General features: G+C 41.6%; 2 protein-coding genes across 5 annotated transcripts in view; both read right to left on the bottom strand.

The window, feature by feature from the left end:
- Nucleotides 1–31: 31 nt before the first annotated feature.
- On the bottom strand, nucleotides 32–4,936 carry sla2a (Src like adaptor 2a). Its single transcript, XM_086168175.1, has 8 exons — nucleotides 4,703–4,936; nucleotides 4,160–4,263; nucleotides 3,976–4,075; nucleotides 3,815–3,901; nucleotides 2,759–2,862; nucleotides 1,293–1,445; nucleotides 1,077–1,206; nucleotides 32–522 (listed from the first exon to the last, which is right to left on the bottom strand). The coding sequence occupies exons 2-8, from the start codon at nucleotides 4,230–4,232 to the stop codon at nucleotides 399–401; spliced, it is 771 nt and encodes a 256-aa protein (XP_086024301.1). The 5' UTR covers nucleotides 4,233–4,263; nucleotides 4,703–4,936; the 3' UTR covers nucleotides 32–398.
- Nucleotides 4,937–6,014: 1,078 nt separating this feature from the next.
- ndrg3a (ndrg family member 3a) overlaps nucleotides 6,015–16,817 on the bottom strand; it is a 36,635-nt gene continuing 25,832 nt past the window's right edge. For 2 of the 4 annotated variants that reach the window (XM_086167767.1, XM_086167769.1), the window contains 14 exons: nucleotides 14,583–14,688; nucleotides 13,330–13,450; nucleotides 13,011–13,073; nucleotides 12,865–12,925; nucleotides 11,454–11,540; nucleotides 10,372–10,428; nucleotides 10,037–10,140; nucleotides 9,719–9,784; nucleotides 9,564–9,615; nucleotides 9,415–9,462; nucleotides 9,268–9,303; nucleotides 9,130–9,181; nucleotides 7,526–7,564; nucleotides 6,015–6,997 (listed from right to left, as the gene is read on the bottom strand). In XM_086167767.1, coding sequence (XP_086023893.1) covers nucleotides 6,825–6,997; nucleotides 7,526–7,564; nucleotides 9,130–9,181; nucleotides 9,268–9,303; nucleotides 9,415–9,462; nucleotides 9,564–9,615; nucleotides 9,719–9,784; nucleotides 10,037–10,140; nucleotides 10,372–10,428; nucleotides 11,454–11,540; nucleotides 12,865–12,925; nucleotides 13,011–13,073; nucleotides 13,330–13,450; nucleotides 14,583–14,688 — 1,065 coding nt within the window. In that variant the 3' untranslated portion in view covers nucleotides 6,015–6,824. The remainder of the gene's footprint in view (nucleotides 6,998–7,525; nucleotides 7,565–9,129; nucleotides 9,182–9,267; nucleotides 9,304–9,414; nucleotides 9,463–9,563; nucleotides 9,616–9,718; nucleotides 9,785–10,036; nucleotides 10,141–10,371; nucleotides 10,429–11,453; nucleotides 11,541–12,864; nucleotides 12,926–13,010; nucleotides 13,074–13,329; nucleotides 13,451–14,582; nucleotides 14,689–16,817) is intronic. The other 2 variants (XM_086167768.1, XM_086167770.1) reach the window with 1 other exon arrangement.

The raw sequence follows: 16,817 nt of genomic DNA, 5'->3' as shown, positions 1-16,817 counted from the left end.
ATATCGTAATTTGTAAAATACACAATAGAAATGAATGCCCACAACTCATGCTGTATTCGATTAAAATTACCAAAGGAGTTTTACATAACGTTTTACAGTAGAAACATGTACATATTTGTTTGTGACAAAACAGGTAAATAAACATAAAAACAGTTGAAATTCCACTTGTTCTCAACATCCTGATTCTGGCTCAACAGGGTGTTTTTGCGATCCAATAAAGCAGTCCAACTTAGGCGACTTTTCCGCCACATTTGATATTGTAGTGTTTCTGCATGTCCAGGTCATTTCTATTAAAGCCGTGCTTGAAAACAAAGGGCAGCTTCTTCCATGGAACTTTCCAAACTGCAGGTGTCACGGCCTCTCACGACACAATTCTTCCTCCACGGACTAAATTCTCCTCAAGAGTCACAGCAATGATTGCTATCTTCTGTTATTTCCAGATAGGAGGTGATGGCTTCCCTCAGCCCCTCACTCACCACTAAATTTCCCGACCCAGTTCTATTCCTTCTGAAGATTACGGACCTGGAGAAAAGCGGATAGAATGGGAAAAGATATCAATGAGTAACTGGAGACTAATTGTATACAGTTAGATGATATACTGATATCCATGTATTACATGTTGCCCAACATTGATATTGTACTGTAGCTTTTTTTTTACATCAAACATTTAGAGCAAGCATTGTAATTTCTATAAGTCTCTGGGACAATTTCCAGTAAAAGATTTGGTTTTATGACAATTCTTTATTTATTTGGCCTTCAGTCCTCCCCCCCTCAGTATATTTGATAAATACATATTAAAAAACAAAACAAGAAAAAACATTTGAAGAGGAGAAGAAAGATAGAAATAACCAACCCACCCCCAAAAATGAAAAAAAAAAAAAAAATTACCTGATTTAAAAGAAAACATCTCCATGTAATAAGGTCATCAAGAAAATTATCAAAAAAGAAAAAGACACATTGGTTTTAATGTCATGAGCTTAATTCTGATAAACTACAAGCTGATAAGCTATCCTGCAGTTCTACCGAATAATAGAGTTGGACATCTTGTGTTGGCCAAGCACGAAAATCTTTCACACCTGCTAATGTTCTTCCAGTTTATAGGTGGCGTCCTGCCAGTTACGGGTTCAGTCCTGCTCTCTCTATACCCGTCCAAACCCTGCAGGAAGCAAGGCTGGGTCAGTTGACAACACAGTCCATCCGCACACTCTGTAAAAAGGAGGAGGAAACGATTTAGGATTGCCCCTCTAGATTTGTCTTTTAGGTTCATCATAGAAAAACAGAATGACAATCACCTGAATAGTGTTCCACCAGGTTTTGCAGAGAAGAAAAGGTGCGGCTCGGAGATATGTAGACCAAACCATTTTGGAGCAGAGAGATGCAATAGTGTTTCACGGAATCCATCACTGGGGGGTCCGTTCTGCACAGGATGGATAGGGAGTAGCAATCTAAATAGTGAAATGATAGACAGATGCACACATATTTAGTCATTTTGCCCAAGCGGTCAATTAAGATCCACTTTATTGATTCTCTCTGAATATTTAACCATACCAAAGGGCAGCCTTCTCTCTGTATTCATTTTTTTATTGAAACCATCTTAAGGCCACATGTATAACATGCTGCACCGAAGTTGCGCCCATAAACCGTATCTGCAATTTACTCAAGCATTCAACAACTACCCGCGCTGAAGTTTAAAAGTAACGGCGGCTCAGTATACTAAGAGTCACGGTTAAAGTTAAGGATATGCAGAAAACGGCTTCAATGCTGGATGCACATTATCATTATTACTTGTCAGAGTGTGTATAGTAGCATCTTAATATTGCAGTGCACAGTTTCAATAATCTGTAAAGTAACTGCTTTAAAAAAAGTACCTCTCACAACAAAGCAATACACTGTGCAAATGCACAAATAAAGATTGTGTATGGTAGTTTTACTAATGCCTAACCCATTATTTCTCCTGTCTTTCCCCTTATGAGACTTCAGGCACGAGCAATTACAGTCTCCGAATTAATAAGACCTACCGTTTAACTCAGACTCAGCAGAGGCAGCTCATTAGATGCTGCTCTGATGTTTCCAGCATTCAATTAACACTTGACTGACATTTCTGTCAATATAACTGCCAATTTGACTCGTGCAGTGTTTTCAACATACTCCTTTGTTATGTATGTCAGTAACCAGCTCTGTACCTGAATGTCTGGACTAGTAAGATAGATGACACTGCCTTCATTCAAAAATACAGTGTGCAGCAAAATAAGTTTCTGAGAAATGACAAATACCACTTGGTATATTACATGGACCATCCCAGTGCCCTCCTGATGTGTTTGCATCGCAGCAGATGTGGGAGAGATTGTGATTTGTGGTAAGTGGTAAGACCTTCTGCCTCAGAATAAAAAGGTCCCTTGTTGGATTCTGATCGGAGGACCTTTCTGTGTGGAGTCTCCACCTTCAACCTGTGTCTCCATAGGTTTCCTACAGGTTCTCCAGTTTTCTCGCACACTCCAAAAACATGCAGTGTTTCCAATGTTCATGGGAAACCATAAATTGCGCAGATGCATGAATAAGAGAGAATTAGAGGATGTGTGTATGCAACTCGGTGATTGACTGACAACCGGTCTTGGGTGAATCCTGCTTCTGGCCCAGTGACGGCTGGGGATAGGCTCCAGTCCCTCAAAAGCACCTGGGTGATTTATGTACTACTGCTAAATGTAAAAACAAGTGAGGAAATTGAAATATAGAATCTAAATGGTCACATGTGCCAAACCTTTTTTTGTCTCTGAGTCTCGGATGAGGAAGGTTCCATTCTGGTTCTGCGGCTGCAGGAGCAGTTCTTCTGCTTTGTTCCGACTGATTCCTGTAAAGAGCCACCTTCAAGAAAAAGGGGGAGCGGAAATTGAATAACTGTCATAAAGGTTGTCGTCACATAGTCATTGGTGTTTTGTTCATGTTTTTGTGGAGAATCCCTAGCAATAATTGAAACTACAGAAGGCCAAAGCAGAGTCACGGGGAGAGAAACACGAGCGTTGTTCTCATCATGTGATTTGATTTTCCTCGATGCGGAAACTCAGCCCACAGCCCGGGCACCCCCCACCCTTTGCAGATGTACTTTGCAAATCTGCGACTTTTCCCTCTCTTAAACACTTGTAGATGTTTGCACGGGACAATTGTTGACTCTTTTATTTTGTGACTTACTACTTTTGAAGATTAAAAAGAAACCAAAACAATGCAAAATAACACATATGTTGGAAACACATAATTTGGGTGATAACCACTAACTTTTAGCGCATCGAACGGTTGTAGCGTTCTTTCATTTTTTGTGCTGAAAATGTGCACCACAGTAATGAGTGCATTTCCTGTGCTCCCTGAGACAGTCCACACACCATAGTTGGTTGATGATATGGAAATTAAATTACTGCAGCAACTTCTATTCAGTTTCTTAATATATGCATGTAAAATGTATATTAAGGCCTTGCCATATGAGATGTTTACTGACACATTTGTGTGGCACAAGTTAGGTTAAAAAACAGTTTTGGATTGGACTTAAACAAAACATGTTAAAAATGATGAACTGTTTACGCCACTTATTCAATATATGAGTTTCCTATAAATGTTTCCTATAAATGACACATTACAAACATTATTACAGAGTAATCCAAGAATATCACAGTTACATTTTTCTATTTAAGAATTATTGCTTCATTGAGATTAGTTTATGTTCATTGCTTGTGAGAGATCTGCTAACATTGTGACTATTCCAGGTTTATAGACACTTTATTGCACTCTTAAGAACACTGAATGTATTGTTGCTGATAAATCTTACCTGTGTGTCACCTTGGCTGTGTAGCTGGTGGGGATGTAACTATTGCGGTTTGTGGAAGCAGACTTCACCATCATGTAATCCCCATCACTGATAGAGAGAAAACATGCAATCGTGAATATTTTTATTGACCGATGTAAAGAATTGAGCGTAGCACCACGCACTTGTAGATGATGATGAGTCTCTCCCCCAGGTACATGGTGAGCTTTGTGTGGCCAAAGGATGGGTAGTTGTAAAGAGACACGATGAAACTCTCCTGGGAGGCTGCAGAGGGAAATGGAGATGTTGGAATTAGATATTTTATATTTCCTGTCCTCTGGACCTATATTATAGGGAAAGAGGCCTCACATGGTGTTTCAGGCTCAGGTGAATTTTCGAGTACCGTCATCCCTGATTGACATCTGACGGGGCATGTTCCCATATTCTTTGGCTTCTCTGCTTTAGGACAGGTGCTGGGGGAATCAGAAAACAATAATAGAGAAAATTAACAGTTTTCGTTATTTATTGCCCCAGTTATGAAAATAGGTCCCATCAGAGGAACATCTCTGTAGTCGGGCAGCACAGCCTCAATGCCATATCAGTTATGTTTGGATGCTCAAGATCTTGATATATATATCATATGAATATACATAAAAATACATTTTGCGTTGCTTTTGATGCTCAAAGCGGCTGTTCAGTGCAAGGGGTCCCAGCAGCTAACCAGCCCTGACTGAGATGATGCAGGAAGGCACTAGTCCACAAGAAGACTAATGATGAAATTAACCAACATCAAAAGTGAGACCTAATTAAGATTACAGAATTTAAAATGCGAGTTTTATTCTAGAACTAATATTCTGTGGCTGGTAAGGTTAATGAAAAATCAAAAGACTCATCAAACTCGACAATACTCACCCCCTTGGGTTAAAACGTTTGTTCAGTGATGTAATTTCTATGTAAGAAATCAGTGAAATCCTCCATAGGTCATCATGGTGAAACCCAACTGCATTCAGCACACACACACACACACACACATACAAAGAATTTTGTCGAACCCCTTTGAAATATTTGGTAGCTCAGGTTCTCCTTCAGGCCTGCCGATCAGAGACCCCGCTTTGCTCCCATGAAGACCTCTTGTATTTTTGCAGCTGTTGATGCAGGAGGGCGGGTGGAGACGATGAGGCAAGTAACTGAAGAGAGGAGGCTTCCTCTGCGGCATTTATGTATGTCGCTCCACAGTGGCTTCCTGTGACATCCAAGGACTTGACAACCTGACTCAAAACAGCTTTTGTTCTCTTTGAGGCAGCTCTCGCATTTATTTTAATGTAGTGAGTCTGCGATAGGCCCTATCGCCCCATACATTCCTTGTGAAGGGCAGAAGCTCTCAACATCATTCTGTGTATAAATAATGCAAGGCCAGATTTGATCTGCATTAGGTTTGTGCTGTTATCAACTGAACAATCTATGGAGGGGAAATGAAAATGCTTAGATTTCTTCTTCGTTCCATTGTGGTCATTATACGTAGGAATTAACATGGAAATGCTGCCTTTAATTGTAACATCTGATAAAAATTTAAACACCTACAGATGTGACAAAAACTCTCCTGTCAGCCTCCTCCACCTGACCCAATTTGTCAGACACAGAAGTGCGTTCATTTTCTGATCAAGATCGGAAGGAAAGTTTCAACTGCAGGTATCTTCCTGAGACAGTTGACTTGAAATAATCTGCGATTGAGGTCAATAAACTGGTATTCTGAATGTAACTGATATTTATCGGTACAGAGCAGGTTCTTGTTTGAGACATTGAAGAAAAATTTGACTTTATTTTACTTACTTTTTTACTAAGACTGCAGAAATATATATAAAGGCTAAGCTTGTTACAAACTTTGTTTTCTTGGTAGGTTCACTATTATCCCTCTGGGATTAATACATCCTATCCACCTATATACTGATCAGTCTGTCATTCATCATACATTCATATACACACAGCTTCAGAGGGTGAATATTGGATGAACACTCACACTGTGAACATTTCAATGAGATCTATCTTAATCCTTACACAGACCGCTTTTTTTTTCCAAGTGTGCTAAATATAGTCTCATCTATGACAAATGGCAGCAGATAAAAAAAAACAAAAAAGTGTGGTTGGAAAATGTCTTACCGCAGTTACTTGTCTTTTACGAAAACAGAGACGTACAAGCAAAATGCACACTCCATTGTACACTAAAGGGTTTTCATGTTGTAGCTTTATTCAGTACTAATATAAAGGAGTTAGCAGACAGTGAGAAGCACCACTGGGCCCTTCAGTGAAGCGACTACTTTTTTTTTTCCAAACATAGGAGCCCACATGTTACAAGTTGGTAAACTATCACTGCAGGTTTTGTTAAACTGAACAAAAACATCAACACAAAGCTGGGATGAAGAAAAGAATGCCTTTACAAAATAAACAAACAAAAAGGAAAGGATGTCAGAATAAACAAAATTGATGAAAAGTGACGCCCATTCCACTGCATATCCTGTTGTGTTCAAAAGTAGCTCTTTCACTGATGATTTACTGACGGTCCCTCCGTCTGTTATCGTCGTGGATTAACCAGACGTCATCGTGTTCCGTTATACACGGTCTCCTTTGACAGTCCAGTGAATCCACAGCTACTGTTACATTCATTTTAAAGACAAATAAATGCAACAAATTTTCAAAATTAGTTAAAACAACCGTACCGTTCAATGACAAGCTAATCTACAGATGATGAAAGAGCAGATAAAATCTACTTATAAACAAACGTAGTGGAAAAAAAATAAATACAAGGTTTCTGAACAATATACGTGATACAGTGACAGTTAATAGTTTCTGGTATGGAATGTGATGTTTGACAGTTGATTCATATAATATTCATCAATATGCATCTGTTAATATATTTCTTACATCTTTTCTAATCACATAGTTCATTACAGACCCTCCCTGCTTTGAGTGGGAGGGAGGAAGAGAGTGAGAGAGGGCACATAAGTTACTATGGGAGGGTGCAGGGGTCAGGGGGACTTTAGCAGGACACTTCCATGGTCTGGGGTCCTGCCTGGCCGTCCAGGGCTCCAGCAGCGCTGCCCTCCAGGAGGCTGTTGAGATTGTTGCGACTGCGACTGCTGTCCATGGAGGTGATGCTGGAGGAGGAGGTTGTGCGCGAGCGGGCCAGGCGAGTCATTCCTGCTGAAGGCACTGGAAAAAAGAAGAAACAACCCCGAAAACAAAACGGGTTTTATTATTCCAGTCACACTGTGCCAAGGCTCAGTGCACGGTGGGAGCATTTCCACGGGCCCAGGTGGGACAATAAAAAGAACTATGGACCTCATGCAAACGATTCTTAAATATAGAGTACCTAAAAGAAAATTAAATATATACAGATGTAACGGTAACTTTGCAGAAAAAAAACATAGAAGTAACAGTGTAGCAAAACAAAGCATTTGCAGTCCAACTCAAGATCACCAGCAGCTCATGCAACAAACTAGAGCACAGAGGACAGAATCCATGCTGCAGGAGACAAAACTTATTTACGGAGGAATGAATGTATATCAAAGTATGCACGAGATTTCATGGCATAAAACAAGAGCTGTAACCACCGGGCTGAGACGGCAGTGTCTGCGAACCCGTCTCTGCATACATTGACATTCATCCGCCGGGGGGGTGTTTTAATGGCATTTGGGTTCAAAGCCTTCGCGCGAAGGAGGCTACTCAAGAACCCGGTACCTGATTCGTTGCTCAGGTGACTGAGAAGGACGTAGGGAACTGTGAGCGGTGGTTAAGAAAGGAAAGAAAGAAGGAGAAATATTGTAACGGCTTTGTTGCTTTATTCCACCTCAGCACAATTCTGATTCTCGGAGGCCGTGCGGCCAAGTTCGTCACCGCTGCTGTTTGCTAACACCAGGTTTAGATTAAACAAATAAATAAATAATCATCGCATGGGTGCAATTTTTCTCTCCTTACTCCTGAGCCGTTCCTCCTTTGCAATTCCCACCGTGGCAACGTGTTAATGAGAGAAAAGCAGCTTTCAGAAGCATGCTGAGTTGTTAAGATTCTTTTTTTTTTTTTTGCACACTTGCTCTGTGTGAAAACAGTCTTTTTAATCTGCCCTAATCCAACAGTGGCATTTACTCAACAGGGGGACTTGGTGGCCTTTAAAGCAACTTCAGAATAGGGACGCAAACACTGCAACATGGGGCTTCCCGTGTCGAAAGAGGTTCCTTGGAAATGGAGAGAGGGATACGGGAGAGAAAACAAGAGAAAAAAAACAGTCCACAGCCAGATTTATGAGTTAATCTGTCTGTGGGTCGGCATTTCTTCAGTCCAACACAATTCTTTTTGAGTTTTTTTTGTTGGGGGGGCTTGGGGCGAATGAAAGACTCCCGCAGGTCTGTTTAAGTATGCACAGCCAGTCCTTCTGGGAGGCGGCATCTTAAACGATTATAAGGGGGGAAAAAAACGAAAGAAACAGCATACCAGGGTGAAAAATAAAGGAATTCTAGAAGGCCCACCCACCTAACTGAACAGGACATGAATTGCTGTTCAGCACATTTCAAGAGCCACTCTAATTCAATCATGCTAGAGGCATTTATCCCCTCACCTACTAAGAGTTGTTGGTGCACACTGCAAAGAGCGGAGGACACTGCATTAGCATCAACAGACGCACCGACCACATGGGCTTCCTGTCCGTGACCGGGTTGACAAAAAAGCAAAACAAAAACGGTCCTTTCTCACACTGCTGGCTGCAATCCAAACTCTGTCAGTGGGGGTTGTTTAGCAACAGTTTGCGGCCCAACGTGATGAAAAAAAAAAGCGTTACATAAAACAAAAATAAAGAGCAATCGGCACTGCAATCATGTCAACAGGAAATTCACTCAAAAAAAAAGCGGTAAATTTTGACCACATATGCGTCAGCCCAAAGAGAACCTAAGAAACATGGACTTTCTGAATAGTTTGAACTGTTTTCTTTCTTCATTTGTGAGGTTTTGTTTACATATACCGTAATTCCCGGACAATAAGCCGCAACTTTTTTCACTTAAACAACGATGTGGCTAATATATGGATTTTTTTAAGGAGGGGGGGCTAACGAGCTTCACGCTGCTAAAACATTTATCCTCGTCACATTGGACCGATGAAATGGCCGGCAAATTCTGGGTCCGTTCAACTCTGACACTGAAGAAGACGACTTTGACGGTTTTAGTGCGCAGGAGGAAGCCCAAGATAGCGTTCGGCTAGCCGATGCGGCTTATATTGAGGTGCGCTTCACAGTCCTGAAATTACAGTAGTCAACTTTTAACCACGATACTCTAAGAAAGAATATGTGTACTTACTGTAGCCCATGCCCTGAACAAAATACTTGAAGGCCTCAGCAAGTTTCCCTGGCTGTCAAAAGGTAAGGTTAGAATGTTACTGAGAATAACAAATTAAAGATGGTAGCAAAAGATATATGTGTGTTACAAGAAAGCTACCTGCACAACCTGCGGTAATCCTCCACAATCAGCCATCTGAGAGCCCAGACATATATGGTCACTTTGAATATTGTTTCCATCTTCCAACATTTAATTACAATATAAATCACACAAGATTTGCATGATAATGTGCAGGTTGGGTTTCACCTTAAGCAGCGTGGTCTTGGTAGGGTTTAACCTGGAATTACACTCCACCTGAAATACCAGATAGCGGTCATTACCGAATTCAGCATGAATGCTTTTTTCTCAAAGTGTATCTGAGATGACTTTTTTGGTGTTTTCATTTTCCCACTCACCACGGCTTCCACGGCAGGTGACGTGTCACCCACCACAAGCAGTGCAGGGCACCTGGGGACAGGGAAGGAGGATGGAAGTGTGAATGTTTCTTCACTAGGACAGCATGCTTTTGAGTTTTTAAATATTTGCATATTCACAGGGTCGAGGAACCTACGTTAGTGTGTTGACCGTGTCCTCGTTCAGCCCTACGACTGGCCGTTCGATCGCCAGGTCCAGGCGACTGTTGTAGAAAATGGCAACAGTAGCAGAGCATCAGGCCATCTTCCCCCAAAACTTAACTAATTTAGGTACTTTCTAATTCAAACCTCTATCTGTAATTTTTTTTCTCAAAAAGCAATTAAGGACACAACAAAACCATCTATGTATATGTCCAAACTCTACAGCTAGAGTAAATTAGTTGGCAGGAACCTATACATTTGATAAATAAATGAGGAAAAACCCATTTTTTGTAATATACGATGTAGCGTCGTACTATTGGTAGGAGCCACAGAATAGGGCCAGGTTGTCCTGGTTGATGTCTTGAGCGATGTGCAAACGGTACGTCTGGATCAGCTCCTGATTCTCCGTGAGTTCATCCTGTGAAATCAGAAGAGACCCGTGTCAAAAACACAGTGCTCCGCCTCGAGCGAAGTCTGTTATAAAAATGGTCTCCGACTACGAGGACAGAAAGAGGCTAAATAGTAAACACGGTGAAGCGAAATGAGATTAAGACTGTCCCCTGAAATTAGAAAAGCCTTTTTGGGCATGACGTCACTCTCACTCCCACACTTGTCATTACAAAAGGGTTGAGAAGATGCCAAAACTCACGGTGCTGAAGTGGTGGGCCATGACGATGTCCACCAAATTACTGGTCCACCCGGAGAGCTGTGAGCAAGAGGGAGAGGATGTGCACGTGGCAACAAGTGATTAAAGTTACGTGGGAAATCACTAATTCTGCAGTGACAAGCCATCGACTCTTTGGACGCCATTTGAACTCCTTGGCTATAAAATCATCATAAAGTAACCCGGACATGTCATTTTCTTTTTAAGTCAAATAAACACAGACTCATTATTTTTGACCGTTTACAGTTTCAAAATGACTCTCAGAAAGCTCATTGTTTCATTTTCCTCCAGCCCCCTTTCACACCGTGCTTCAAGACAGGAGCGGGTGGCTCCACCTCTAAGCACTGGCGGAGGTTGTCACGGCGCAGTACTGTTGTGTTAGAGGGACAGACGGAACACCCGCTTGTTCCAAAACACTTGCGCTGCAGTGTTTACGTGTCACAGCTCCGCTGCAGGAAAATACTACGTTAGCGGGGTGGCCATGGTTGCTTCTGAGTAACCCCGCAATGCCGCTGTTTCTGATGCATTTATTTATTCATTCATTCATTATCTACCACTTATCCTGCTCAGGGTTGAGTGGTGCTGGAGCCTATCCCAGCTGTCGTTGGCCAAGAGGCAGGGTACAACCTGGACTAGTTGCCTTGTAATTGAAGGCGAAAAAAACTCTCTCTCTCAATAGGTACCCAGATTAAGTTGTGTAGAAAAAAGTAGCAAAATAGTAATGGCATATAAGAAGAAAAACAGCATTTCCCTCCCTGACATAAATTCATAACTGATTGATTGATAAAAAAAAAATCATGACCAAGCTAATGAACTAGTTCACCTTTTTGAGTTCCCAACTCTGCCTGTGTTAAACGGCGTTTATAAATTATACATAGAGCAGGTGCCAGGTGCGAATATCACAAACACTCCATGTGTAAAGGTCAGGAACATGGAAGAGGTAGGCTAAGCTCTGAGGGGCCTTTACTCATAATAAATTAGAAATAAAAACAAACTGGAGAGGCCATTGAGTTGTTTGGTAAATGACTGGAGCCGCAAGAAATAAATGGCGCTGCATTGATACTGACTTTCGAAGCTGCCCAGTCAATCCAGCCTTCGGCACACGGGTCGACGTTGATGAGAACGAGACCCTCCACCAGGGTTGGGTTGTTCAGCTGTGAAGAGAGACGAGACATTGTTTGAGAGATGAAGAGACAAGTCAGAAGGGTTTTCATAGACTGTCCCGGGGGCGGGGGTCTATGGCACTCATCATCTTTCAGGTTAGTGTCTGCATTCATGGTTCCAGTCAGCTAATGTTATTAACTTTTTTAGTCAAGTCCTACATTTTGAAATAAAGGTGTCAAGACACTGGAGAACCTAGCATTGGAACATAGCATATTTGCTTGGATATTTTGTGGATGTGTACACACACACACACACACACACACACACACACACACACACACACACACACACACACACACACACACTTCTAATCAATCAATAAATACATATCTCCCTGGCTGTGAATTTTTTTCAAACAGAAGTTATTTCTTGCCCTTCAGCAAGACAGATTTTGTGAATTTACTGTGGAAAACACAAAATTCAATTATCAAGATATTGACGAACTTCAGTTTTATCTCTAAAAAATGACCAAAAGAATACAATAAGCAATATCTAATCGATTTTTTTATACATCTTACGGCATATAGGTAAATCGTTTTGGAGATGCTAAATGAAAAAAAAATGATACGCAAGTACAAGTAAATAATATTAGCCTCCGAGCAAATTTGGTGGAGTTCTTCAAAAGTGCAATTAGAATGTGTAGGGATAAGTGGGGCATGTCTGTTTCCTGAAATCAAGATATGGAAGATGAAATTGTCAGCTTCTATATAAGGAGATGTGGGACTAGAATCGCCCAGAGCCATAAAGAGGACGTCAGGGGAAATTTAAGATCCATCTTATTCGATGCGGAGGGAATACTTTGAAAGCCTCTTTCAACACAATGCAAATGAAGTACAGGCGGCAGCTGCTATAAATCCGTCCAAGGGAAATATATTTTGTTCTGAGCCGGCAAGATCGAGTGCGCTTCAGAATCGGTTTTCCTCATTAATTTGAAACAAGAGTGTGCACACCATGGGGAGTCCACCAGTGTGAGTCTTAATCTGCGCGACTTCCTCCCTAACCCCGACCCCCATCTTCTCTTTTCATTATTCATCGTGCAGCGCTGCCTCACTCTTCTCTGTCATGCCAAACTGTTTCTGCTCCGATGTACACAGATTGCGCTAATTTTAGCCTTGAGTATGGGGGAGACAAAGTTAGAGCAGGCGAAAAGGAGAGAACTGCCAGGGTGATTCATCACCTGAATGGCAGACGGTTCGAGGAACCTGCTGCCCCTGTGTGCGTTTGTCAGGACGTTCGCTCACGACACAGGGTTTCAGGAATACTCTAGAGGGAGGAACGGAAATAGAAAAATAAAAGGCACCAGTTTGAACTCACTGCAAAGCGCGAGAGGATGTAAGCTCCTGCACCAACCCCGATGCCGATCACGCTGTTGACCCTGTGGAGAAAGCATATGTTGCTGCAGACGAATAGTCAATTTATACACATTTTCATTGATCAACTGCCAACGTGACAGCACTCACTTGAGCTGAGTCATCACCGAGGGCAGCATTTCAGCCAGCTCGTCCATGGTTGGGTAGCGGTAGCTGGAGACAGATGAAATGGGAAACTAAGCACAAGCATCTAACTTCCTTAAAGTACGGTCTTCGTGTTGGTCAAACTATAAATCCAGGTATTGGGATTTTTGATATATAAACCATGGAACCAATGGGCTTCAATTAACAAATTAACTTCTGGCTCGCTTGACATCCTGACTGGATGAATTGATTGCAGCGGCTTTGCCTGAACAAATATAAATGTACTTCCGTCTGTCAGCTCGTGCAAAACCACTCTCGCAATTACCCGCTGGGGAAGGGAGGCGCGCCCTCCTGCTGACCGGGAGCATCTACGTGAACCACAGCAAAGTGCTGCGTGATCTCCTGCATGTCCTCATAGTTGAACAAGGTGTTGAAGCAGGACTTGTCTGGAAGGAAGGGAATAAAGGGACACATACATTTTCATCAGGTTTGTCGGACCTGAGATGGCAGGGTACCCTTGAACTTTAAAAATCCGAAGCCTTTTATACACCATAACAGAAATAGGAGCTGAACACACCGTACATACAAAGCCTCCGCACATCATTTAACCAAATGTCATTTTGTGTTTGTTTTACATTCAGGTGGACTATAAAAGGCATACAAAGCTATTGGGACACGAGACATTGAAAGGGGGGTAAAGCGTTTCTAGTTTCACCATGGTTTTATAATAGAAAAAAAAAAAAGAAAGAAAATAAGATCTTTTCTCCAAATTAAAGACAGGACCATCTGTTGTAAGTAGAGTTGTGGTAGTTCTGTGAAAACAACACAGCATGCTAGTTCTTGTATGTGAATATATGGCATTATTCCACGCTGTGGTGACAGTGGAGGTGAGCTGAGAAATCCAACATTTACAGCTTGCCCAAAGAGCATACCGCCAGCAGGTCTGTCAGCCGGTTCAGAGACCAATTTAGCCTCACGTTTATAAGCCCATTACATGTCATTTATTAAGCGTCAATTTGTCGGCAGGCATGTTTTCCACCATCAGAAGTTTGACAAGGTGAATTGGAGCACAGACGTTTGTTTAGCTGCATCCTTGGACGTAACCAATAATGTGAAATTACGGTACTCAAAAGCACTGTTTAAAAGTACAAAAATCTGCACAGCAGTTTTGAAAGCTCCAGTCAGCGAATGGATAGCATGGCGAGTACGTTTTTAGAATATCAAACAATGACTCTCAGTCACAAATGTTGTCTGATGACTCCACACCTGGACCAAAGAGTCAATTAAATATCAGTGTAGTTAGATTGTTTTTAAATTACAAGCTGAGAAGATACATTTCATGACAATCATGTCATTGAATGGCCCCAGGGAATCATTTTTGAGTGGCATTTTCAAGTCTCCCGGGAGTTGCATAGCCTGACTGAATTAAGCTCAATACTAAAAATTACGCTATTCTATTGCAACCTTTCCAGCTAGCGTTGTCAGGTTGAGCCATTTAAATTAACTGTGCTTCACAGTGACGCACAATTTGAGCATTTGCATCCACGGGCTCTTCAAGCTCGATGAGCAGCAACTTACGATTCAGGCCGATGTCGTGATAGGTGAGGATGACGGGTCTGTTGCCCTTGGGAACGCCTCTCATGGTCACATGAAGAACACCATGGGGGGTCTCAATGTCGTGCTCCTGGGAAGATAATTGGGGAGCACAAAGATGAGAAAAATAAATAACAGGAAAACCATTAAAGACCAGTATTTCTGTAACCCTCCATCGCTTTAACATGCCTGGGTCTGATGTTTGTCTCACAAGGTGGCAGATGTGACATTATCACATTAAGAACATAATTCTATACTGTAAGATAAGTTTATTTCTATGAAAACAAATGCAGACAGGGACAACAATATAATCCAGTGCAGGGATGTTCTTTTTTTACCAAACACGCATCAATAATGTCTAGGAAAAATGTATTTCAGTGACATCATCTAATAATAACACTGTATATACCCCACTGGCATTCTGTAGGGAGCGTCTGATATTAAGAATAAAAGTATTGCTCACTTCTCTGACATCTGGCAAGTCTGGCAATGGATGGATTTGAATTTATTACACAGGCTATGGGTATAATGCAGTTAGTAATAAAATGATGCAATATGACACAATATAGTAATCTTCTTTATGTATTCAAAGACACATTTTGATTACAATTCTAGTCCATTATCCAGCAGAAAGGCCCAAAGTAGAAAACATAACCCTCCCCAACTTGACTTTATTAACCTTAGGAATGTAAGAGAGGTTCAACCTCTGAAAAGCGGTATATTGACATATTGTAATATTTTGGAACTGTCACATAGGGAGGACATTTAATGAGGCAAATTGATTTTTACTGAGAAAAAATGGTTACAGAAAAGGATAAAATGTATTGATCTATTTCTAATAAGATACAAGCTTTAAAAATATGAATAGTAAAAATATAGCATGGGTATCCTAATTCCTTCCGCAGGCATCAATGTGTAGAACATGTCCTGATAAAGCAGGTATTATAAAAAGGTGAATTATGTGATTCAGCTTCTTTAAATCCTTTGGCTAAGGCTCAACACAGTGATTTTATATACAACATTAAGATACAGCACTACGCTCTTCTGAAAATAAATAACCAAAAACCAACGCTACCTTTGGGGCTTCTGCTGCTTAAGGATGCAAAGCATACAAACGAGGCACAGTGTGTCTGGGAAAGAGTTGTCTTTTCCATGGCTGGTGGGGGGAAAATGGGGGCTTAAAGCTCACAAGCCGCCCGTGCAAGCATGACTCTGCAGAAACAGCTTGGTGTTATTCGCTATGCTGAGTGCCTCAATGAGAAAAAGACCCATTCAAATTGAATAAAAGAGCTTGCACCAGTGTTCATTATGCAAAAAAAAAAAAATCCACTTACTTCTGAATATATCCTTCACAAGTGTTTCAGAAGGCTCTATAAATCAACAGCCAGTGGGTAACTGCAACTGACACTTAATTTCATTAGCAGAAGCCGGACTATGATGAGTAAAGGGAGAAAATGACTTTGGAAGGGACAGAGGAGCTGGATGAATTGGCACTAACGATATTTGTAGGGGAGGATAGAACGTGCACAACTAATAAAGCCTGTCGCCGGACATCCCTTTAGATTAACAGCATGACTACATCACGAGAACAAATCTTTATCAAGGTCAGCAAGATTTGATGATTCATAAAAGAAGTGTGCACAGATTAGGATGGCGAGGTGGCGCCGTGCCCTTGGCTGCTCTCAAGGCCCCCCGGTCATCAATAAAGAGCAACGCAAGTGTGGACGAATTATAACTTGTTGCGATGGCCATTTGTAACACTGTGAATCCATCCGCCAGCTGCACCTGATGGATATGTGTCACCACCTCTTTGGATATGCTGAAGGAACTGTCAAGGTCAAACTTCCATTTTGACCCACACTGATGGACGAATTGCTAACAGGGGAAGACTACGCACATAAGGAAGCAATGGGGGGAGGTATCTTGATTTTCAGTGTGGGGGGGGACGACTGTTGGCACAGTGATTACTCCTGCTCATGAAACACACACAATACCACAACCTGAAAGCCACAGCAAACAATAAAGACCTATCAGATGCTGACTAGAATGACTATTGGTGGGATAGTTTACTCTGACTGAGACTCCATGCTTTGAACTTGTCCCAGGCCTTTTTTACGACAGATATATTTATTCCACACCCTACACCTCGTGGACAGGCAGGCGTGAAACCCTGCATGTCTTCAGAGCTGCGTGATTTTTCCTTCTCAAACAAGGACAGAG

Source organism: Fistularia commersonii, chromosome 21, assembly GCF_037954325.1.
Source record: "Fistularia commersonii isolate RoL2024-O1a breed Wild chromosome 21, RoL_Fcom_v1.0, whole genome shotgun sequence".
NCBI classification, from domain to species: Eukaryota; Metazoa; Chordata; class Actinopteri; order Syngnathiformes; family Fistulariidae; genus Fistularia; species Fistularia commersonii.
The sequence above is the reverse complement of the archived record's forward strand: the minus strand, read 5'-3'. Positions and strand labels throughout refer to the sequence as shown.